This window comes from Equus asinus, chromosome 2 (genome assembly GCF_041296235.1).
Source record: "Equus asinus isolate D_3611 breed Donkey chromosome 2, EquAss-T2T_v2, whole genome shotgun sequence".
NCBI classification, from domain to species: domain Eukaryota; kingdom Metazoa; phylum Chordata; class Mammalia; order Perissodactyla; family Equidae; genus Equus; species Equus asinus.
In genome coordinates this window covers 153478876-153503447 of record NC_091791.1, presented here as the reverse complement: position 1 = coordinate 153503447, position 24572 = coordinate 153478876, and the positions used below count along the sequence as shown (strand labels likewise).

Here is a 24572-nt window from a genome sequence, read left to right as displayed (position 1 = left end):
GCCACAAGAGTACTACAAAGGCTTGGTCTAAAATTACCCTCAAAACCGATGATCTGCAGCGAAGAGGGGACGTGGGCTTCAGGGAAGGGTGGAGAGCAGGGCCAGGGCAGCCTGGGATCCAGAGAGCTTGCTGATGGCCATTGGCTGGGAAGGAAAGATTCTGGAAAGCATGAGCCAGGGCCAGGCAGGAAGGGAGTCTTAATGCAGGATCTGGACTGAACAAGTGACTTCCCTTCTCGGTGTCTCTGTTGCCTTATCTGTAAAGTGGGAACAATATTAGCACTTACCTGGTGGGCTGTTATGAAGACAAAATGTGATCGTGTCTGCAGAACGCTTAGCTAGTGCTAAGTGTTCCTCACTGTCCCCATAAAAAGGTGCACAGGTCCTTTGACAGAACTTTATTGCTTGTCACTGAGAGCAATAGACTTGGGGCAGCAAAAATAATAAACATGGGGAAGCGATTATGAAGGTTCCAGAACATTTACAAAGCTGTTATCATCCTACCCCAGTCACTGGATCCTGATTGCCTCCCTGAATGGGGGGCAGCCCCTTGAGCTCCTCTTTTATTCTCGAGAGGGGACAGCAGGACTCAGTAGCTGAGTCAGCCCCTGTGTTTACCTCCACACACCTCTCATCCCAGGGCACTGTAATTACTGGTTGATTCGGTCATTCATTCACTTACCAAGTATTTATTGAGCACCTACTGAATAACAGGCACAGGTCTAGGCACTGAGGATACTCCGTGAACAGGCAGCCTCCCTGGATAGACTATGATAAGGTGGTGATCCTCGTCTCCTTACTGTCTCCTTCACTTTTCCATGCGACAAATTCTTACTTCCTCAGTGCTGAGTATGTGCCAGGCCCCCTGCTACTGTCTGGGGACTTAGAAATGAACAGAGATACAGGCCATTCCCCTGCAGACTTTAAGGTCCAGTGGCAAAGACAGACAAACAAACATGAATAATTAAGTGAGATAAATGCTATGGTAAAGGTCACAAAAGAGGCAGCCCCTCTCCTAGTTTGGGCGGCACAAGAAGAGTAGAAAACGGTGCCCTGGAGGGAGTGGCATTTGAACTGGTCTCTCCGTTCTGAGAAGGCCCTCGGTGCCCCATCAGTTGTCTACTCCACTGGCCAGAGTCCCCCTCGCTGTGTTTTCCAGCCTCAGAGCTTGGTGTCCAGTCTTAACCCATCTCCTGCCAATGCCTCCATGGCAGGGATGGCTGACAAGTGGGGCCCAGTCCTTGGTCACTCAAGGAGACTCCTCTCCCCGACTACGTCCCTCTTTCTTGTCTCAGGAATCTCCATTTCCCCTTCAGCATCCCCTGACTCCAAGCACTTCCCCAATCCCTTATCTTTCCAGGGACAACCCAGTTTCCGTTCATTCTCCTCAGCGTGCCTGGAACACAAATCTGCTTTATTTCCTCCCTCTTTGGGAGAGAGAGTGTATAAAACCGCCCAGCTTCAAAAACACAAAGCTGGGCTGTTCTGGCGCTGGCAGGAGATGTTTCCAGGATTGGTCTTTTTCTTAGTAACTGGGTTACTTTTTAGATGATGGGCACTGTTCTGAAAGGTTTGCATCTATTATTTCATTTCTTGCTCATCACAGCCCTGTGAGTAGATGATATAATCATTCCCCTTTTGCAGTTGAGAAAACAGAAGCTGAGAGAGGTTAAGTGACAGGCTCAAGGTTACATAACTAGGACTGGTATTATTAAATTGGAACCTCGGTTTATCTATTTCCAGAGCCCAACTCTTAACCTTTAAAGTGTGAAGAGGGGTAAAAAAAAAATTCAGCCAGAAAAGGGTCAGGCCCTTATAAACCACTTGAGGAGTTTGGTCTTAAGACTGAGGATGGTGGGAAGCAATGATTAGTTTTATCCTGAGGGGATCAGATCAGATTTGCATTTTGATGGTTCACACTGGCTGCCAGTTGGAGATGGGCTATTTCGTGAACTTTTTCGTATTTCATTGATGCCTCCCTTCTCAAACCACATCAAGTCTTCCCTTCTTCCTCCTTCCATAATTCCTCCATTTTTCTCTCTAGTTGGAAAGACTGGAGCTTTGTGGACAAAGAAGAGAAGGCCCGTCTGCAGCACCAGGTGACTGAGGATGGAGAGTTCTGGTGAGTCTAGGACCCACGATGACCCCAAAGGATAAGGGATGGAGTGGGGAGCTGAAATGTCAAACCTCATTCCCTGGACAGAGGCCATCAGATTCCAGCCCTTGGGAGACTGGGGCCCTGTTCCCCTCCAGCTCGAGGCCCTGCAACGCTGAGTTTCTGAGAGGAGCCCGCCAGGTCAGGGTGACAAGTGAGCCCAGGACCAGGCCAGCGTGATGTGGCTCCTGCCTCACCTGTGACCCTCCACCACTCACGCTGCTCCAGCCACTTGTTCCCTGGCCTTCGCAGAGCTGTTTTCTGAGCCTAGGAAGCACTACTTACTCTGCTTGCCCAATGCCACCCTCACCCTCACTCAGACCATTTCTACTCAACCTTAAAGAGAACTGTCTTTGGGACCTCCTTGTTTCCCCTAGGACTGGGGTTAATTTATTTGTGATACTCATCATTGTCAAAATTGCTTGCTTAATTGTCTGTCCTTCCCCAAGTATCTCCGCTTCCCCTGTGCCTAGCACAGTGCCTGGGCCCAGCGGAGGGGCCAGCGATAACGTTTTGCAGAACTGAATTGCTGCCAAGCTCTCCTAAGGACACATGAGTTTGAGTCCTTATTGGAAGAGATGATAGATGGGGTGGATATATCAGAACTGACAGTGTTTACCCTAAAAAGGAAGGACAAGGTCCTCTCTGGGACAGTGACCAAGTTCCTCTGGACTATTTTATTGTACTGTTAGCCCTGGAGTCTTACCTTTCCCAGCCTCCCACACGGGTCTCTCTCGTCTTCCCACCTCTTAGGATGTCATATGATGATTTCATCTACCATTTCACAAAGCTGGAGATCTGCAACCTCACAGCCGATGCCCTGGAGTCTGACAAGCTTCAGACCTGGACGGTGTCCGTGAACGAGGGCCGCTGGGTGAGGGGCTGTTCTGCCGGAGGCTGCCGCAACTTCCCAGGTAGCAAATGCTCTGGATGGGGGAAGGGTCCAAGCAGAACAAGTTCCAGGTAGAATAATATTAATAATAATATAGTGTTGTTATTATTATATAATAAAATAGCATTTGCTGAGTCTCTACTGAGTTCCAGACTCCCATGATCTCATTAAACTCTCCCCATTTTACTGAGAAGGAAACCACCATGCTGAGGAATTTGCACTAGGGAGCTGGTAATAGCTTTTTAAGCCAGCCCTGGTGGTCTAGTGGTTAAGATTTGACATTGTCACTGCAACGGCCCAGGTCCATTTCCCAGTCGTCTGCCGGTTGTCATCCTGCGGCAGCTGCATCCCTAGGAGTTGGAATCGACTCCACGGCACTAACAACAAAACAGCTTTTAAGCAGGATACTGTGTTGGAACAATACTGTGTTCGCAATGGTGCAGACCAGACTAGAGGACCGAGTTAGCAGCCACTGTAAGAGTTCAAGCCAGAGATGACAAAAGTCTAGGCCAAGTCAGGAGCAGCATAGATGGAGCTGACAGGGCAGATTTAGGGGAGAGAATATTGGGTGATGTCGGGGAAAAAAGAATGAAGAACGAATTCAAGATTCCCAGTTTGGGAGTCTGAATAGATGGTGTCAATGTCACAATATGACAAACAAGGGAAAAAAAATGGTGTGTTGTTTTTGGTGGGGTTGGTTGTGGGCTTGTGGGGAGGGCAGTTTATTTGGGACACAGAAAGTTTGAGGCAGTTGTAGACTATCCAGGTGAAGATGTGTAACAGAGAAGTGGATGCACACATTAGAATGGCACTTGGTTGTGCTACGGACAACATATATTTGTGGAAGGAAGGAGGAAAGGATGGAAAGAAAAGAAGGAAGAAAAGAAAGAAAGAAGGGAGAAAGGAAGGGAGTCAAAAGAGAGACTGAGGCTGGGATCTACAGCTCAGGCATCACCAGGGTGCAGGGGGCAGTTAAAAAGTGGAAGTGGATACGACAGCCTAGGGGAGCAGAACGGTGGGGTGAGAGAAGGGGCCTGGGACCAAATCCAGGGACCAACAACATTTCAGGGGCAGGTGAGGAAAGTGAAGCTGTCAGCAAAAAGAGAATGAAAGTTCAGAGAGGAAGGAGGAGCCACACAGCCAGTCAGTGCCGCCCCATCTGTATAAAGGAATAGGCGACCTGTACCTAATAACTAGACCAATTATTTTATCTAATTGAATAATTAGACAAATGCCTGAATCACTCCTTCCATATTTATTGAGCATCTAGATGTGGGAGATAAAGATAAATAGATCCCCTCTGTCTCATTTCCCTTCCTGCCCTTTCCCGGAGAGGCAGATCTGAACGTACGTTTCCTTTGTGGGGGCACAGACACTTTCTGGACCAACCCTCAGTACCGTCTCAAGCTCCTGGAGGAGGACGACGACCCCGAAGACTCCGAGGTGATCTGCAGCTTCCTGGTGGCCCTGATGCAGAAGAACCGGCGGAAGAACCGCAAGCTAGGGGCCAACCTCTTCACCATCGGCTTTGCCATCTATGAGGTGTGCAGTCCCCACCCAGCTTCAGCCCAGGAAACACATACCCTCTCAGGGAGGAGGCTTTCGGGGGCTTCCCGAGGCGTCCTCCAGCTCCCCTGGTACTCAGTGACCCCCTAGAACTCCTGGTATCAGGTCCACTTGTGTCAGAACCTCTTAGATGTTTGTAACGAGTGGAAAAAACCCAGGCAGGGGGAGGTGGAGTGGGCAGGGCTGGTGGGTGGGTACACGGGGAGTCAGACATCGGCATTCACTCCACAATTGCTAGCATTCCCTTCTTGTAAGCTTTTCATCCCCATTCAGAGCTGAAATCCACAGAATCTGAGCATCTTCTTTTTGTTTCTCCTCAAGGTTCCCAAAGAGGTATGAAAATGGCAGCGGCCAGCAGTTGTGTGCAGTTACCTGGGGATCCTGTGTCTGTCTGTGGCACATGGGAAAGCTTCTCGGTGGGGTTTGTGGGCAGGACTATGACAGGAAAGGGTCTTGCCGGCTTACTTAACTCCAGAGCTGGTGCCTCAGGGTACTGCATCACCTCCTGACTACCACCCTCGTGATGCGTCCCTTCTCCCTTCCCACCGGAGACTGTCAAGCACGTTCATATTCACTCACCCACCTCACACACACACTCTTGCTCCCACTCATACGCCTTCACACTCACTCAATTACACACACACACAGTCACACAGCCACGTTCTGAGGGTGACTGCCTCCTTGGGATGGGGGAATTGCCTCCCCAGACCCTAGCTAAGGCCCCTCCTGCCTACTTGGGGTCCTTCCCCAGTCTGGAGGTGATTCAGAGCTGACCAGCAGCAGTTCTGGTAAGTGGCCCTGAGGGGGGGAATGATAGACTTGACCTTCACTCCTGAATCACAACAGAAATGAAGGGGAAAGGGGGTGGGGAGCTCCAGGGATATTGAGCTATTTGGGGCCTTGGGAATTGGTAGTAGGTAGGTCATGCCTGTGAACTGGGTGACCAGAGAGTCGGGAAGGGACTGTTGAAGGGGACTGTGAGCAGGACTGGGCATCCCTCCCGAGGGGCTCAGGTCCCTGGGGCTCTTCCGTCCCTCAGATGCATGGCAACAGGCAGCACCTGCAGAAGGACTTCTTCCTGTACAACGCGTCCAAGGCCAGGAGCAAAACCTACATCAACATGCGGGAGGTGTCCCAGCGCTTCCGCCTGCCTCCCAGCGAGTACGTCATCGTGCCGTCCACCTACGAACCTCACCAGGAGGGAGAATTCATCCTCCGGGTCTTCTCTGAAAAGAGGAACCTCTCTGAGTGAGTCCCAGACCCGCTTTCCCACCTGTTCCTAAAAGTCCATGTGGCCCATTATAGAGATCGGAAGCATGAGGCAGCTGGACTGGTCTCCTCCAGGAATCCTGTGATATGTTGACCAGATGGAACTTTTCCTCTGCTCCTGAGCCACTGGCCACATCTCCCCCATTCATTTATTCATTAATTCATTCAGTCATTCAGTCAATCATCCCACAGCTATTTATTGAGCACCCACCGTGTTCCAGGAACTCTTTTCTGGGCACTGAGGATGGAGCAGTGAATTAAACAGAAAGAAATCCCCGCCCTCATGGAACTTAACATTCTAGCATGAGACAACAATGTACAGGAAAAGATTTATATGTAGTATGTGAGAGTTAGCTAAGTGATAAGGAGAAGAAATTAAGTAGAGAAGAGGGATAGGAGGTGCTGGGGTGACTGAACTTTTAGGGAGGGTGGCCAGGGAAGCTAGCAAGGCCACATCCTGCCCTCGTGGCCACCACAGATGAGCTTAGAGGCCCTGCCACTCTGACCTCTGTCCCTGAAAGAAGCACAAGGTCTGTGGGTTGGTGGCTGGGTCACGCTTTGGGGGCACTCTGGGCAAAGCCAACAAGAACCCATGTGTCTGCACTTGGCTGCTAGGGATGGTGCCTTATGGGGCTGGTTCCTGGGGTGAAGGATGTTAGTTCCTGGGGTTCTCTTGAGGTCAGTCCCAACTTGGCTCCAAGAAACCATCCTGAGAAAATCCTCCCTGTGCTTCCTACTTGCTGCTGGTGACACTGAGACCCCTCATGTTTGTGTTCCTCACAGGGAAGTTGAAAACACAATCTCCGTGGATCGGCCAGTGGTGAGTGGTTTAGCTCTTACATGTGATAAGGTCCAGAGGGTCACCTTCCCTGATCCAGGCAGGGGACAGGCGGGTAGTGGAGGAGGGAGTGGGTATGGGCAGAGGGAGATGGGAGTCTGGGGCATGCACAGCAATTATTCCATGTTACTGCAACTTCTGTTTGCGTGACCTGGGGCCATTTAGTCAGTGCAGGGGCTGGGAAGTACAGAAGAGAGTCCTAGAAGGGAAAAGCAATTTGAACAATTAGAGAGAGGGGTCAAGGCCATAGGAAGGGAAGACAAGAGCAGCAGCTAAGACTGGATTATGAGGCGCAACTCCACATAGTCTGGAGTCAGCATCAAAACCTGTGTCCTCCATCTACCAGCTGGGAGACCTGGACAAGTTACATAATCCCTCTGACTCAGTCTCCTAGTCTGTAAAATGGGGATAATGACACGTGCCTTGCAAGGCTTTTGTGAGGTCTGAATCAATGAGATCATGTATGTGAAGTGTCTGGCACAGCATGGGCCCTCAAAGGGTGGTCATCATTCCTGTGTTATATATTTTACAAGGTACTTCTTACGTGTGTTATCTCACTTGATCCTTGCAAGGTTTCTGAGATGTAATAAGGTTATTATCTCTGGTTTTCAAGTAAGGAAGTGGAGGCTCCGTGGGGTTAAATGGCTCCCTTGAGTTCACAGACTCGGAAGTGGCAGGGCTGGAACTCACATCCAGATTCTCAGAGCCCAGACTCAGCCTCCTTCCCCCATTCCCACACTGAGACCTGTTTCCAGGGGTGTGAGACCCAGAGCTAGAAGCACAGAGTTGGTGTGTGTTGGGGTCTCCCGGTGTTGAGGAGTCTTGTGACTGCCTTTGGGCCTGGCCTTGGTTAGTAAGCAGTCCCTTGTGCTCTATGGGTGTGACTTGGGCCAATAAGAGGATAATGCTGAACTGTCTTCTGACTAGTGCCAGCGCCACATCTTCAAGCGCCTTCTGCATTATCTAGCGCAGACACTGGTTTTACTATTAAGTGCATTTGCTTCTATTCTTATCTTTTGGACATTGGCAATCAGTGTAGAGTATTTATCAGGAGTTGCAAACTCAAAAGCTTAGGGGAGCTGGCATGCCACCTAACTGAATAAAGCTGGTAGCCGTGGGGGTTTTGGTGTCCCTACACTGGCATATTTGCCTGCAGTTCTCAACTGACACTTGGCTCCAGTGTTGGAAGGACCACTGGAGTGGTGGTGACTGTGGCAAACTGGAGGGTGCAGAGAACAGTTGCTGTCAACTCCCCAGATTGTTGCCACAGCGGCTCGCAGGCCCATGCAGCCTGCCAGAACTTCTCATTTTACAAAAGAAGCCCAAACATGGATTTCTGTATTAAGTCTCTGCCTGAGTTAAATATTTTCTAAAATAAAAACAAACAAAAACTCTATAAGTCAAACAAAATTCATTTTCAGGCCAGTTTGGGTGAGCCACTTTTTTGGTGTTTTAGTAACCAACTTCATTAAAAAATACAATAGTAACAGAGTGGTCTGTAAGACAAAAAGCTGTGACAGCCACCAGTCTTCGGGCCTGGAGAATTCTCTTCTCCCTTCACCCTCCAGCCCCCTTTTGGGTCCACATGACCTGGATCTCTGGACCCTGGAACCTCACCCCAAGCTGAGGACCAGGTGACAGGGAGGGCAAAAGGCACTGGGTTTTCTGGGAACTTACTCTTTATTTGTTATGCATTTACTGTTTCCTTTCCTTGTGCAGAAAAAGAAAAAAACCAAGGTGAGTGTAACAGGGTGAGCGGGTAGACAGCACAGAGTGTTTCGTGCATGTGTGTGCATGAGCACGCGTGCACTAGGCCTGCCTCTCCCCCGCCAACCCCTCGCTCCCCTGAGCTCCTGTTGCAGCCACGGATGCAGAACAATGATAGCTAACGCTTGCCGAGTGAAGGCCAGGTGCCAGGCCCTCTTCCAGCTGCTTTTCGTGGATAAACTCAATCCTCACAACAACCCTATGAGATCGGTACTATTATTATCCCCATTTTCCAAGGAAGAAAAGGTACAGGCAGATTGACTAACTTGCCCAAGGCCACAGTCAGTAAGTGGCAGAGCCAGCACTTGGAGCCAGGCGGTCTGGCCCCAGAGTCGGTATAGAACCACCAAGCTATGCTGCCCGCCTCTCGCATAAGGGAGGAGAGGATGGCCAACCAGTGAAAATGGGCCTGGTGTGGGGATCCTGCAAAAACCACAAGGAGCAACCCTTCTTTCCCAGAAGTGGGTTTGGCTACACTAATCAAGGCTCGATTCTTGGCAGGAGGAAATGGCAACCGGTTCTGGTCCTCAGGATACAGGGAGATAGTTGTGTGAGGGTTTCCACAGGGAGTGAGGGTCTTGCAATGCCAGCCACTTGCTCTGCAGACAGGACAGCTCCTTCTGCCTCCTCTCTTTTCCCTGCCTGCTCCCCAGTCTTCCTTTATTCTCAGCCTTCTGGGGAAGGGGTGGCAGAGGATGCCCAGAGGAGCTAAGTCGGCGCAGGGCTCTGGTTCCAGGTGAAGCCTGTTGCAAATCCCCTTCTAGACAGTGACTTCTCACTTTGAACGCAGCCCCCCTTGAAGTCGTGGGCCCCGACGGACTCTGTGCTGCCTGTGTCCTGATGGCAAAGGGGGAAAAGGAAGAGAACCTTCACCCTCCCAGCCTCAGAGGAGCTACTCGACTTGACTGGTTTAAGGGGGAAGAAGGAATGAGAGCTCCCTGGGCAGTTTCTGCTTCTGGGGTCCTGGGTAGTTGTCCTCCTCCGAGTCACCAGGGTCTCTAATAGTCCCCCCTGGCTGTCCTGGTTGTAACCACTCTGCTGTAAGGATGCCGCTGCTAAAGGAGACCATGTGTGCTAAGAGCATCTCACGGGCCTCAGAGCAAAGCTTTCATCTGGGACCAGGGACACTTCCTCTGTGTGGTTCTGGAACTCAAGATTACAGTTGTTTAGCAGCTCAAACTACCTCGTACCCCATCCTTGCTCCATTTACCCCGTAACTTCCCCTTGGTCTCCAGGATACTAATGTCTTCAATAATGGCTTCCCCTGATAGAATTTTGGTTTGACTACCCAGAGTACCATCCAGAAATGACTGACCTTTAGGCATCCTTGAGCCCACGGGGAGTAGCCACGGGCCAACAGACAAGGTTTGGTTAGTATTTATGCTGGAGTCCTCCCAGTACTGGTGCTGGTGCAGACCATAGCTGATCATCAAGCACCTTCCATGAGTTAGGCACTGTGCTAGGGGAAAACACACAGTGTTCTGTTACCACAGTATCTACAGGGTAGGAGCTGTTACTCTTCCCCTTTTACAGGGGAGGATAAAGATGCTGAGAAGCCAAGTGACTCGCCCAAGGACACACAACTAATGACTGGGGAAACTGGCACTGGAAACCACATCTATCTGTTCCAAAACCCATGTTTCTTGCCCTCACCTCTCTGGTGCAGGCCCCTTAACACCCCAAGGCCTGTGTTGTCCAGACCCACACTTGAGCCCAGAGATGTGTGTCTGGCAGGGGTTCCCCATGGCCACACCATGTCCATGGGCACACTATCCCCCAACTATAACCCCTACTTGCTCTAGGATGCCCATAAGCATCAGTTGCCTGAGCAAGACCCTTTGCTTGGGAGGCAGAGCAAGCCAGGGCCTTCAGGGCAGCTGGGAGCCAAAGCTGGAGGAGAGGTTTCCACAGATCTGTCAGTTTGCGCTGTCCTAGAGGAACAGTGTGGAAAGGCAGCTGGGGACTTGGAAACCGGGCAGGTTCCTTTTCTACTCTGAGATCTGACTGCCCCACTGCTCTCTGCACTGCAGCAACCAGCCCCTATGGCCTAGGCTTCCTCTGGCTTTCCCTGGGGGCCATCCAGCACCGGCTGGGATCAGCCTAGCACAGCAGCCACTCTCCACCCTCTTGGATCCTCTTCACTTGCATGAGCACGGCTTGAAAATATTCCTATATTTGTGAAGCATCTTAAATATTCTGGCAGTGCAGTTGTACATTCAGTCTCTCATGTGATCCCCACAGGAGCCCTATGGGACGAGCAGAGCAGGTTTTATCGTCCGCATTAATGGAGGGGTAAACTGAGGCCAGAGAGGATATTTCTTCTACGTGAGGGGTGGGCTGGGATTCCAGCCCTGTGTTCTGGCCTCTCACCCGTTGACCAAGCCACTAATCAGTCTTTTTTCAATCTGTTCCCTGCAGAGTCCTAGAGGTCCCTTGGAGGAGCCTCAGTAGCCACCATGATGCTGTGGGGGTGCCCTCTTCATCGAGCAGAGCAGCTCTGTTTTTAATGACTTTACATCCACTGGGCTTCTGGGGAAATTTAATTTGAACAGTGTTACCATTTGAAAATAAGTCTACAAAATACTTGGAAATCACTGCACTAGATCACGCTGCTTTTAGCATTCTTAGTACTTTCACCTGTGCTAACTACCTTGTTGAACCCTCATAACTCTATCATGAGGAGATAAGGAACTGAGACGTCCAGAGAGTCTTAGCATCTTTCCCCAAGTCACACAGCTTGTTAGTGGCAGAGACAGAGCTTGAACTGAGGTTCAGGAGCTCCTAACTCTGCTCTTTTACTCTTCACTGGACAAAGCTGCTCCAGGAGGGACGTTGCCTCCCTGAGCCCGCTCAGCCTGTAATCTTCCTTTCTTCCTGCCCCCCTCCCCCAACTTGCCTCCTCTCTCCAGCCCATCATCTTCGTTTCGGACAGAGCAAACAGCAACAAGGAACTGGGTGTGGACCAGGAATCAGAGGAGGGCAAAGACAAAACAAGCCCCGATAAGCAAGAGAGATCCCCACAGGTTTCTGAGCATGTGGCGTGAATGGGGTGGCCAGCACACAACCGGGGTCCTCCTATGCTCTTGGGGTGCTCGGGATTGGAGGGGTGGGGTGACCCTTTAACGTCTAGAGGTTTGGACTTGTCCCATTGACTTCTTCTCTCATCAAATTCTCCTAAAATTTGGCATGTTGCTTGGGTGAATATCTTGGAGCTGGCAGGCACCCCAAACCCGTCCCTGGCCTGGGAAGGACAGGCTGAGCCTCCCTGCTGAAGCCTAGCCAGCCAGGCAATGAAGCAAGGCCTGAGACAGAACCGCTCCTGTTTCCTGGCATCCTCAAGCTCTTTACAATGGAGGGATAAAGAATAGTAGCAGAGAAGGGGGCTGACATCAGAAATGGATCCTCCACAGCTCAGGGGAGGGTGCTAGATTGGAGTGGGGAAAGGCGGTCATATAAAGCTTAGTGGAGGTGAGGCTAAGGGCCACTTCCTCTATCCTGGAGTGGGGAGGGAGGGGGTCCTCTGGGGGCTTGGCCTTGATGACAAAGGCAATTGGAGGTATCAAATGGTCTGGCCCCCTTTGTTCTGCTGGGGCTCATTTGGTTGGGATGGTCAAACTCAAAACATTGGAGAGGTCCCAGCCAATGGGGAGCAGGGAGAGGACTGGGGGGCTGTCTACCTGTCTGCATGGCTAGTAGATCTCCTCTGGCTGGGACAGCTGGGCTGGGAGGTATGCAGTGAAGGGTCGCTGGGGCCTAGATGGTTCTCACTCCAGCTCTCCAGGTTTGACTAAGAAAGAAGAGCATGTGCCCCTGTACCCAGCTCCTGCCACCACCTTGGGCAGTGTTAGGCACTGTCTCCTTCGGCCCAGAAGGAACTTTCCTCACAGGTCTGTCCATCTCCCTGATCCCTGTGAACCTGTTTTCCTTTGTGCTTCCACAGCCACAGCCTGGCATCACTGACCAGGAAAGTGAGGAACAGCAGCAGTTCTACAACATTTTCAGGCAGATAGCGGGTGATGTGAGTACTTCTAACCCCAACTTGCACAGATTCTCCTCTCTTTGATTACTGCTCAACCTGCCAATTATTTCATTACTGTCCAGTAGAGGTCATTTTGGCTTTGAGTGGAAACAGGGAATCTATGTGTATAGCACAGAAATCCACGAATTTTAGACCAACGCATCCACTGGATGGCTCAGAGGCCTTTTGCCCTGAGCTACCCACTGCAGCCTGGACTGAGGGTGCAGTATCTGCCTTCCTCAGAAAAGCCCTATCTTCCCTGTGACAGAATAGCACTGACAGGGACTTTATAAACGTGGACAGCTGGGATATTGTGCAAAGCCTCTGCTCCATCAGCTGCTGTACTCTTGAAGTGTGACTCTCTACTCCCTTCCTCCCAGGATATGGAGATCAGTGCAGATGAGCTCAAGAATATCCTTAACACAGTTGTGAACAGACGTGAGTGGCTCAAACCATATGTGGGGGATGGGGTGTGTGTGTGTGTGTGTGTTCGTGTCCATATGTGGGGGATGGGGTGTGTGTGTGTGTGTGTGTGTGTGTGTGTTCGTGTCCATATGTGGGGGATGGGGTGTGTGTGTGTGTGTGTGTGTGTGTGTGTGTGTGTGTGTGTGTGTTCGTGTCCAGTGATCTGAAAGTAGCTCCTCGCTCTTCTCCATACCCCAGATAAGGACCTGAAGACACAAGGGTTCACGCTGGAGTCCTGCCGGAGCATGATTGCTCTCATGGATGTATCCTTTCTGCCACCCCTTCTCAAGTCTCTGTCATCAGCCCCTGGGCAGCCTACAGGGGCGAGGGCAGCAGTGAAGGGTGCCCAGTCAGGCAGAAGGGCCCAAATTTGTGCCCAAGAAAAGACTTAAGGAGGTCCTGAGTCAGAACATTCTGGTGGCTGCTGTGAAAGGAGCTGCTGGAGGCAGCACAAGGTGGGAAGGCCATTGCCCCGCTCTTATCTCAGGCCTGGGATTCTGCCTGTGGCTCTGCTCAAGAAAAGTGGTCCTTAGGAGGCAGGCTCCCTGGGCTATGGAGTAGGCACTAACTTGGATTGGGGAGGTGTGGAGGGGAGGTTAAATACCAGGACAGCACAGTGGGTAGGACATCCTGGGGAGAGCTTCCTATGGGGCGACCTTCCCTGCAGGGCCCCCTAGAAAGCCCCTCTCCCAAACCAGGGGGATTTTGCTATGTGCACCCTGTAGCCTTGACCTCCTTCCTCCAGACAGATGGCTCTGGGAGGCTGAACTTGCAAGAGTTCCATCACCTCTGGAATAAGATTAAGACCTGGCAGGTGGGATGAGAGAATGAAGCATGGGAGTGAAGGAGGGGTTGATTCAGGGGTTTAGTGTATAAGCTCTGTCCTCAAATTTTCTATTGCCAGAAAATTTTCAAACACTACGACACAGACCAATCCGGTACCATCAACAGCTATGAGATGCGAAATGCAGTGAATGACGCAGGTGCTGGGGAAGAAAGAGGGTGGCCAGGATGGGGACTGGAGCTGGTGGAAGCAGGAATGGGAGGGGAGGACCAGGCAGCTAGGGTGCTACTAGAGAAGGAAGGAGAAAGGGTTTTTCATTTTCCTTTCCCAGGCCACAGAGTGGCCAAGAGGCAGGGAAAATAGAATGCAGACCCGAGGGCTCCAACTCTACTTCCTCTTCTCACCTGCTGCCTCCACAGGATTCCACCTCAACAGACAGCTGTACGACATCATTACCATGCGGTATGCAGACAAACACATGAACATCGACTTCGACAGTTTCATCTGCTGCTTCGTCAGGCTGGAGGGCATGTTCAGTAAGTGGGGGGCTACCCTTCTGCTCTCATGCCCTTCCTGCCCACTCTCCCACAGGGACAGCTGTGACAGTAGGAATCTCAGCCTGATCATCTTCCAGTCGACTATCCAGGCTGAACAAAGGCGAAGGTCCTCTTTAGGCTGAGTGGGAAGGCAAAGGGAGGGATACTGGCGATACTCTGCCTGGCAGATTTGTGTGAAGGACAGCACTTAGCTCATGGTCTTAAGAGTTAGAGTAGTGAAGGGGGAGTGAGCCTGTAACTAGCCTCTGGACTGTGCTTTCTCCCACACAGGAGCTTTCCACGCATTTGACAAGGATGGAGACGGTATCATCAAACTCAATGTTCTAGAGGTAAAGCCTACTAGGAGCAGTACACGCCCCCTAGACCTTAAAATTCAAGGTGGAGGAGTCAACGAGGCGGACCGGACTCACTGTGTGCTCTTCACTTCCAAAGAGTAGAGGAGGGATGGGGCAGGAAAGGAATGTAAGGGAAGCTCAGTACTGGGGGATGGCTCCAAAGGGGCATCAGCTCCTCAAACGACTTTATGCTGGAAAACATGTAGCTTCCCAAGAGAGATCTAGGGGAAGGGTGCAGTGAACTGCTGCTTCGCAGAAAATCCTCCCGGTGTCTGGCATGCTGGGGCTCTCTTTTCCCTACCTATAAGATCCTTAGGGCTGGGCTCTCTTTTCTTGTTTACATTCTGATTCTGGGACTTCCTCTTTCAGTGGCTGCAGCTCACCATGTATGCCTGAACCAAGCTGGCCTCATCCAAGGCCATGCAGGATCACACAGGATTTCAGTTTCACCCAACACAGCTAGAGCCACTTACCTCCAAGGACATGTACTGTAACTGCACCCCTGGCAGGCTTTCAAGAGCCTCATAGGTCTTGTTCCTCCTCCACGTCACTCCCCACTTGGCCCTAGGGCATCGGTCCATCTGTCATGCCCAGACAGACCCTTCAGTTAAGGAACGAGGAAGGCAGAACAACTCTGTCCTTTTGCCACAGGAGGCAAGTGTCTCTGTCTGCCTCAGCTAGTTGTAGCCCAGCTGAGGGCTTTGCTTGGAATCTGAGAAACCTGGCTCTGAAGCAGATGCTCTCCTTAGCTTGCCCAAAGCTGTTTGCAGAAGCATTTGCCAACGGCACTTGGCACTTCCTCGTGCTAGAGCCCGCTATCACCTTTATCTTCTCCCACTCATGGGATGGTAAGCAAACTAGCACCTGGTTCTGCCTGATTGTCTCAGGATGGGCCTGCTCCAGGGTAAACTAGCCCAGTGGAAGAGGGCTGGATACTTTGGGTTGTCTGACTCATAAGTTTGGCTGCATTCTGAAAAAAGTTGATCTAAATAAAGGCATGCGTAAGGCTGGTTCAATCGTGTTTTGTTTTCTCGCGTTTAGATGTCAGCCGCAGCAGGGCTGAGTAGCCTGCAATCTTACACTCACCTATAGTGTATAGAGAACCCTAGTTTCAGAATACAATGGAAAACACACACATATAACTCAAACCCCACTTTAACCATGCTTATTGCTATTTCTTGAACATAGGAAGCACTCAGATACTTGCCAAGATATATGAGGGAAGAAGATGAATGGCTGTTGGTGTACAGAACATCAAGAATAAATGGGTCACCTACAACTGGAGGGGCCAGTTACCCAAGTATAATGGAGCAGAGAAGTAGTTTTTAATCCCAGTTCCTCCACTAACTGACCTGTTATATGACCACGGACAAATCCTTAAATGTAGCTCTTTGCCAAACTTATCTGGACCATGGTCCTTGGCATGCATATCACCATCTTATTCTACCCAATTTCCTTCTTGCTCTCTATACCAACATGGAAAAGAAAGGTTTGGCTATGAATGTGCAGATAAGGTAACAAAAGTAAACAATTAGTAAAATTACTTTATTTTCTTTTTGTATTTGCTTTATATCTTGCTTTACAAAGTTAGGAAGTTCACAGCTTTATACCAAAATGTAAGAAGGCTATTTGCTTATAAACATTTTTGCAGTCAGGTGTCATCTGATTTCATTCTTCTAAACCATATTCAATATAAAAAGAATTTGAGAGACCAAGGGTACTGGAGCAGCTCTAGGGCATGTATGTCTCTTAAACAGGAGAAAGATCTTCAACAGCCTCTCCTCCTTGACTCCCTCCCCGACCCCACCCCCAATTCAACTGGACTACTACACCTTGAATTTAGAGCAAATCTGGGAAACTTTAGTCTCTACATGACCCAGCAGGACCACATACGTAGCAGTTGGAGGTAAGGTTAGAGGTTACTGTCTGATAAGTGGCAGGTTTGGCTTATATCAGGATCTCCCACCCACTTGCATATGGAACCCAACATAGCCCAGATCACTTCCCCCACAGCTTCTTTCCTATCCATGAGACAGCTTCTCTGAAAAGCTGAGGATCCTGATGATTTGGGGCAGGGATGAAATCACTATTTTATCAATGTGGCAGGCATGGCCTTTACAGCAGTTCTAGGAGCTCTCCTTTAGTTAAGAGGAACAAAATTTATAAGTGAGCATATATAAATCGCAGTTATTTAAGCAAACCAGAGGGTATGTGCTGTTCAAATCCCACTTCACAATATACTCTGATCTCCCCTCCCATGAATTCTTCCATAAAATATACCATACCATTCCACTAAGGTTTGTACACCTACTCCCATCAAATCATCCACATGCCTAGTCATTAAAGTTGTCCACTGTATAATCTACCAAAAAGAAAACAAAAAAAAACCCCACACCTTTGTTAGGCAAATAATCACTTAAACAGCAATAATACTGCCTATAAATTATAGGTAGGTCAGGAGCTAAACACTCAACTGCTAACTCTTCTGAGGCAGGAAAAAAGTTTCCCCACAAAAGCAGGAGTGTTGTCGCAATGACGTTCTCTCAAATTCAAGTAACATCAGGTCAAGATAATTCTTCCCTCTTAAGAGTTTCGTTTGCACTATGTTTAACTGCTTTATAACTGAGTAGAGGAGTCTGCCAAAATACATTTTGAACCTGATTAAAAACTTTAGGATAAAACTTGAAGTGACCGATATTTTATCAGAATAAACTGCTATTAAAACACTAGCATATGCACACAAAAGGACTCATACTATGATTTTCTTGGCTTCGAGCTGTCAGAAGTAGGCACAGGCAATTTAAATAACATTCTAAAAATGGCGTCCAACTCCTTGAGTCAGGTTCTGGCAGGTACTATGGTACCTGTCAAGTACTGTAACACAGCGTCAACGCAAATCCCTGAGCCACAGCTCTTCTCTGAGAGGAGTCAGAGGGCTAGAATCAGGCAAGACATTGAAGACGACTTAAAAATGGCCAAAGTTCTGCATAACTTTCAAGACACTTAAAAGTAGTAACACACAACCATAAGCAGCCAAGATGCTCATGGTGCCTTTATTTCTAAGCAGAGGGCTAGAACAGTGCATTTAGGATAACACACCAACCTGGTGTTACACGAATTTTACACCTTCTTGAAACAAAGACATTATTGCCACTGCTTCAAAGAAAACTTTTGTGAAATGAGCAAAAGTATTACAAGTATAGGTGCCCACGTGCATACACACGTACAAGGAACATTCATAACTACACAAAGGCAGACAGACTGTGCACAGTTCTACCAAATCAGTTCTTACTGATTCTGCCAGTCTGTTCATACCTTCAAAGGTTCCCCACGACTGCCCAACACCTCACATACCCCCCACCTCCTGTAGAAGGCTCCACCACTCTCATCTTTTCAGACATGTCCTCAGGCAGGACAGGAGGGCAACTACGCAACAGAGCATACAAGACTTTCTTAACACACTGCCCGGCCAACGTGGAAATGTGAGTTCACTACAGCCCAGAGAAAAACGCCAGATTAACCAATAAATCCAACTGTACTTTCCTGGGAAATCACCATTCCCAAATCCACAGAACAGCCTAGCTTCTCTGGTCACCCATACAGGAAATGGGGGTGAGAGGTGGGAAAAGCTTATCTCATACAGAAACAGCAGAAATACACTCTATATAATAGGATCTTCTCTGTCCCCTCTCAAATATCATGCAAATCTCAACAGTGTGGTCAACAAGAGTTTTCCCATTCACAAGGACAGAAGTAATTAACTTGGGGGGCCATTCATCATCTAGTAGTAGCTCCTAGATTAGTTCTTAACGTTTTTTGGATCCAGTAAGAACCACTAGAGCCTTTCCTGGAAAAAAAGAACACATACTGAGCCTTGCATACAATTTCAGGGGGTTCGCATACCCTCTTGAAACCTATCTATGAACCCCTGGGGAAGTGCCCCTGCCCCAGAGCGCATGTGAAGACACATGAACAGATGTGTGCGCACGAACGGGGGTGGAGATAAACCTGACGCTCCGCTCTCCTAGAAAATAGGAGGCTTCACATCCTGAAGCTTTGTAAGTGGCACTGGGCTCTTTTCTCTTCTTCTCTCTCTCTGAAAAATCTTTCAGAGTTTTGAGAATCCAGAAAGAAAAGGCTGGAAAGCCGCACTTCTATTGCTTAAGAGTCCAGAGAAAATCCAATAACAAAGCAGTCTCACTAAGGTTTTGTTAATTCTGCTGCTCTCAACGGACAGGTACAGTCTTTACCGTCACCAGACTCTACTCTTCCTTTCCAGTTAACAGGGAGGTGAAGGCAAGAGACCAGTTTGAGAAATCAGTCTCTAAGAAGTCTCCTTGAGGCCCTAAAAAAAACTGTATTCAGAGGCTTTCTCCTCACTCCCCCATCTTGGGTGCTGCAGGTGGGGGGAAAGCACCTGTGAGCCCAGAGGAAGTATTTGATGGCTGCCAACAGTCTAGGCACAGGTAGATAGTAGGAGAGATATGGGTTGGCAATGGAGCAAACTAAAAGGTTTCAAACCCACAGCAGGCTTGCAGACTCAGAAACTGGAAAGGGAGATGAAGGCGACACCTCCAGTTCAAACAGCCTGACAATACCTGCAGCAGTGAGGGCCCAGGTCTAATAGCAAAATTTCAAGGTAGACGTTGGGTCTGTGCACTGTCTTGAACCAAGCACTCTAACAAAACTTGCAGAGGTTCAACAGGAAGTGCTGTCTGCAAGAACTTGTCATTAAGTGATTTGCTGAGTTCCTAAAATATAATCAGCAGAGCAGTCACTCTAGCTGTTAAAAAATCTACTACGTCTCTTTAGTATTTAAAGCCAGCTCTGTCCATCTACAAAGCAAGAGAATACTGAAACACACTGCACATAATTGTTAAGAAAGGAAATTATTTGCTTCCAATTTAAACACCCAGTTACTGCAACTGGAGAAATCAAAATTGATCCTAAAAATCTAGCATTTGAACAAACTTGTACTTAAAAGCCTGACTATAGGTTTAAACCATCATAAGAACATAAACTAAAAATCACAAACTGAAATCAGTAAAATATATGTAACATTAGGGTCAAATTGGGTAACCAATTAAGATCTGTATTTTTAATAAACTTCTGGAGAACACTAAAAGCATAAATTGCTATATGCCATGCTGTCCAAGAGGAGTGTGGTTCCTTAAAATTAGATAAATCTGACAAGCCTCCAGCAAGAACTTACAGTGTACCCTATCATCCCAGAGAGCTGCCCAGACTTGGGCGAGTGGTCAGACTGGCTAGTAACCCCTGTCTCCTTCCCTGCTTCACTGGAGAAGGGAAGAGAGCAGCCTGTGTGAGGGGCTGATGTGAAATTTGTTGAACTAATGACTTCCCAACATGGGAGGCAAAAAACTTCATGAATCAATTTTGCTGTCATCCTCAGCATGTCGTTCAATGTGTCCTGCAGCATCCTAGGAATAAAGGGAAAAGAGTCCATGAGAGAAAAGCTGGGGGTAGGACAAGAGAAAGTCAAAGCCAAGGAGAGCTTCTTGGGTACATTCTAAGATCCATACATGAAAGGCAATTAGGACCAAGCACTTTGCCGATTTACATGAAACTACGCACTTAAAGATGAGTTCCTGTCTAGGCACAAGAGTACTGTAATAAACCTCCAGGTTCAGTTACTGGATTTGAAACATTTAAAAACATTCTCTTTAGGCTCTTTCTCAGAAAATTCCTAATTCTTCATTTGAAACCTCATTAAGCTATCCCCCAAATCTCTGAATAATAATAAAAAGAAAACTCCCTAGACTCTCCCAATTCATTGCAATTCTGGATGTTCTAATAAGGCAAACAAGGTTTCCTGAAGTCTGCTCCGAGCAGTCGACCCCGGTCAACCTCGAGTCCCTCTCGTGTACCTGTTTGGATCCTTTCCTAGCAGTAAAAAAAGCATCACAGTTCTTCCAGCGACACTTCAGAGTTTGAAAGTTCGGATTTGTGTGGTCAGTCAGCAAATGCTGTTTTAAATGATCTACAACGCCAAATATCAGAGAGCAACCATGCCACTGGAGAGAAAAAGAAGGAGAGGGTAAGTTAGAGAGTACAGGAAACATGCACTCAGAACATTCCTGACTTGTATCCCAGAAGTACTGTGGAGGCAAAAAAGTAAGCCCCTGTTCTTTACTTTATTCCTGGCTAGAAAATTTAACAAAGTCAAGGGCAACCAAATTAATTATCAAATATAAGGAGGAACCTTGTTAAGATGAGAAAGTCTTTGAAACTTTGGTATTTTGAGAAGGCAGAGCACTAAATACAACCATTACATCGTTAGATAAGGAAGAGGTTAGCAAAGATTGACAGGCATGTTATCATGAAATTCAATTTAAACCATACTCATTCTTTATCTTGCCATCATAAAATGAGTTTCTTAGTCTGTTTACTTAAAAAGGCAAAAATCTTTCCTATAATACTGAAAGGGTTGTTTTTAACAACTTTAAGAACTGTTGACTTGTAAACTTGAAAATAAAAAACATCTAATAAAGGAAACTATATTTATGAAAATATCTGTTATAGAAAACTGGGTTTGCCATGGAAGTCTGACTTCTTTACTCACAATTTTTATCACTTGAATCACAGTCTTGTGATTATCTACTTTGTTTTTTTTTTTTACTGTAACTTTACTTATAAATGTGGCTCAAATTCACGTGTTAGTCAGAAAGCACAAAGACTCTGCCTTGGCTTTTCCCTACACGCTTGTTTGTAACAAATCTTAGGATTCTAACATGTTCATTTCTAAAAAGTAAAGCAAATTTGAGTTTTTCCTCTGTCAACACTATTTCATCCCTCTTGCTTTAAAACCAGAAGGTATTTCCCCAACTCTCTAGATAAATTAACTCTCTATTTGTATATTCTGGATCCTGTTGTACTAGATTTTGCTTGCCTTCGCTGACAAGACTAAAAATCAAAGACAGTGATGTGTAAAAAGTTGAAAAGTAGTTAGGCTGTGGACAAACCTAAAATCAAATTTAAAAATGGAGAGTGTGGGGACTGGCCCTGTGGCCTAGTGGTTGAGTTTGGCATGCTTTGCTTTGGCGGCCAGGGTTTGGTTCCTGGGCGTAGACCTGCACCACTCGTTGGCAGCCATTCTGAGGTGGTGACCCACATACAAAATAGAGGAAGACTGGTACAGATGTTAGCTCAGGGTGAATCTTCCTCAGCGGGAAAAAAAAAAAAAAAGGAGACCGTCATGTTCATTTTATCAATGCTGAAAAGGAGGTTAGGGTTTAGGGGAAAAAAAATTTAGCGCCATAAACTTTTCTTTGGTCACTAATAATATTAGAACTGATGAAACAAATTAAGGCTTATAAGGAACAGTGTGAAAGTTTTGAGAGTTACTCACCAGCTCACACTCCAAAGTAAAAACCACACGATTTAGCCTAGTGAACTGAGGTTTAGAAAGTATACCAATTTTTGCCTATTCCTCAAAAACCAATAAGGACACAAACCGAACTATTCATGTGTCACACTTGAGGAATGGGTATAGCACAGTGGGCAGGTACTGACAATAAGCACTTCCACTTTTTATTTCATATACTTTTGTACTGTTGATATTTTTGTAAGAATACACTGATTTTATAATAAAACAAAAGAAAAACCATCAAGGAGATAACCTTTGAGCGGACAATATTTAAATATACTTCATATCTAGTCTTAAAATAGACTTTTCATTAAAGAAGTATAGAAACATTTTATGTACGCTTTAAAAATAAGCTTCCTTGTCCTGCAGAGGAAGGCATAAAGTGGATGCTCAAATCTATAAAATGCTGAAGTGATGATAATGAAGATCTATAAAAGAGCCTAGGGTTAAGCAACGTCTAAGTCTGGTGACAAGATCAGTTTCATTCCTTACCCAACAGCGGTAATTCTGCATCAGATTTAGCCTCACGGACTGAATACTGCCATCATAACAGCCAGTATAAATCTGGAGAAAGAGGTTTATCACATCAGACCCAAACAACACACAAAAAACAACTACAAAACATCCTCAAAATAAGAGTCAAAAGCTACTTGTGGTAGCTATAACAAGAAAACACAAAACCAAAACTAGCCCCAGAGAACCACTTGGGAAAGGATCTTCTGGACACTTGAAAGCTATGCTCCTCGAAGAGCCACTCCTGGGCCCGTGTCTGAGAGCAGAGGTGTCAGGGCTCGGGGGCACCCACTGATTCTCCAACTGGTGTAGCTCTGGCTTCTATTGGGCATTACATACTAGGCCTCTGTATTTCATTGGAACAAAGGGTTCTACTGCTCAGAGTTTAAAAAACATCCATTCCAGTTCAACCCCATGATTTAAAAATAAAATACATCAAGGATTAGCAGGGCTAACTGAGTTAGCTTCTACTTTTAGGTCTGCTATAACTATACCACACAAGCCAAATCTCTTGACTCTATTTCAGTGCTCTGTTCAGATCAAAATGTCTCTGGAAAAAGCATCACTCAATTCTTTTTTGGAAACATCTTAAATTTCTCTTCTATTTAATGGTGGTACTCGATTTTTATGGTAATTATTTTAGCCATTAATAGAAAATGGAATATTCAACAATGTTACCGGGTTACTTCTCTATGTTATAATGCCAAGAGATAAAAAAGGCATTCAATAATGAGGCATATCAGAAACAGATGTCATTTTTGGAAGTGACAAGTAACATTATTGTCAATTTGCAGAATTTTTAAATAAACATATTCAAAGGCAAATATGTGACATGGCAAATAATACTCACCATACTTTTATGGATGGTCATACACATAATCATGTCTTTGTGTCCTCCATAAACTTGCAACCGATCATGGGACTGAGGTGGAGGAAAGAAACAGAAAGAGAATAAGGTTATCTGTACCTTAATCTGTTTAATAAGCAGAGTCCCTGCAGGCCTTTGGCAGGTTTAAAACTACACCTGAGGTACCAAGCTGAAGCACCAGTAGCATTTTAACAGGAATATAATCTAATGGCCATCATTCTAATAAGTCCTCCTCCTCAAGGGAAGAGCTGGTAATTGGAAATAATACAACCAATTTCTGTGTAATGTCACGGTCACAAACCTGAACTTGCACACAAGGAGAACCAGACAGGTTTTAGAGCCTATGCTGTGCTCCAGAAACCATGTAAGTTTTGACACCTGTAAGCCTGACCATGCATCTCAGAGCAACGTTTCTGAAAGTGTAGTCCACGGACCAGCTGCTTCATAATTACCTAGAGCATCTGTGAAGAATGCAGATTCCTGGGTTCCACCCTAGACTTTCTACATAAAAAATCAATACCACACCCAAATAGACAATCTCCTCAAATCATTCAAGCAAAATACTGGCTCTAAACTCTACCTGTAATTCGTAGACACGAACAAATTTATCCAGGCAAGCAGTCACCATCACTTTTCCTAGGATGTTCACCACAGTCACTGCATGATTGTGACCTTTATAGATCCGTACAAGCTCACCAGTCTGTATCAGAAAAGAGATTAGAGTCACTAGAATGACTTTCAAGATTCCTTCTGTCTTTTGAGATTTATGATGCCATAATTCTAAAAGTCATAATTCTGAGTCTACTTGAACACACATGTAACTGTACTAATTTTAATAGCTGACATACTCCCACAAGCATCTGTTACCTATTCAAAATATAAGAAATGTATCCTGATGAAGAGAATCTAGTGTCACAGAAAGAGAAGGGCGACAACTCTATCTGTATGTATTTTATAGCTTTCAAAGTGTTTTCACTTTTATCATTTCATTGGATCTGGAAAACAAATCCCTGAGGCTGGATTACCCCCAGGTTTACAGACCAGGAACTGAGCCTCAAAGAGCTGCCTCTGACCTGAGCACAGTCTCTCGGCTGTTTTTATTTGTTCTATTTTAAACTACATATCATATCCACTTTCTTAGAGCCTCAGAAGCTCAGT

General features: G+C 47.0%; 2 protein-coding genes across 7 annotated transcripts in view; one reads left to right on the top strand and one right to left on the bottom strand.

Moving 5' to 3' along the window:
• Positions 1–15662, top strand: part of CAPN3 (calpain 3) — a 43959-nt gene extending 28297 nt beyond the window's left edge. The window contains exons 9-24 of the mRNA XM_014857308.3: positions 2045–2122; positions 2909–3069; positions 4420–4589; positions 4935–4946; positions 5653–5861; positions 6666–6702; positions 8440–8457; positions 11397–11510; positions 12428–12505; positions 12886–12943; positions 13169–13233; positions 13716–13784; positions 13875–13953; positions 14174–14290; positions 14582–14640; positions 15016–15662. Coding sequence (XP_014712794.1) covers positions 2045–2122; positions 2909–3069; positions 4420–4589; positions 4935–4946; positions 5653–5861; positions 6666–6702; positions 8440–8457; positions 11397–11510; positions 12428–12505; positions 12886–12943; positions 13169–13233; positions 13716–13784; positions 13875–13953; positions 14174–14290; positions 14582–14640; positions 15016–15042 — 1351 coding nt within the window. The 3' untranslated portion in view covers positions 15043–15662. The remainder of the gene's footprint in view (positions 1–2044; positions 2123–2908; positions 3070–4419; positions 4590–4934; positions 4947–5652; positions 5862–6665; positions 6703–8439; positions 8458–11396; positions 11511–12427; positions 12506–12885; positions 12944–13168; positions 13234–13715; positions 13785–13874; positions 13954–14173; positions 14291–14581; positions 14641–15015) is intronic.
• Positions 15663–16170: 508 nt separating this feature from the next.
• The window catches only part of ZNF106 (zinc finger protein 106), a 59321-nt gene continuing 50919 nt past the window's right edge, over positions 16171–24572 (bottom strand). For all 6 annotated transcript variants that reach the window (XM_014857305.3, XM_070503031.1, XM_070503015.1 and 3 more), the window contains 5 exons: positions 23995–24114; positions 23397–23468; positions 22526–22597; positions 20535–20681; positions 16171–20087 (listed from right to left, as the gene is read on the bottom strand). In XM_014857305.3, coding sequence (XP_014712791.3) covers positions 20031–20087; positions 20535–20681; positions 22526–22597; positions 23397–23468; positions 23995–24114 — 468 coding nt within the window. In that variant the 3' untranslated portion in view covers positions 16171–20030. The remainder of the gene's footprint in view (positions 20088–20534; positions 20682–22525; positions 22598–23396; positions 23469–23994; positions 24115–24572) is intronic.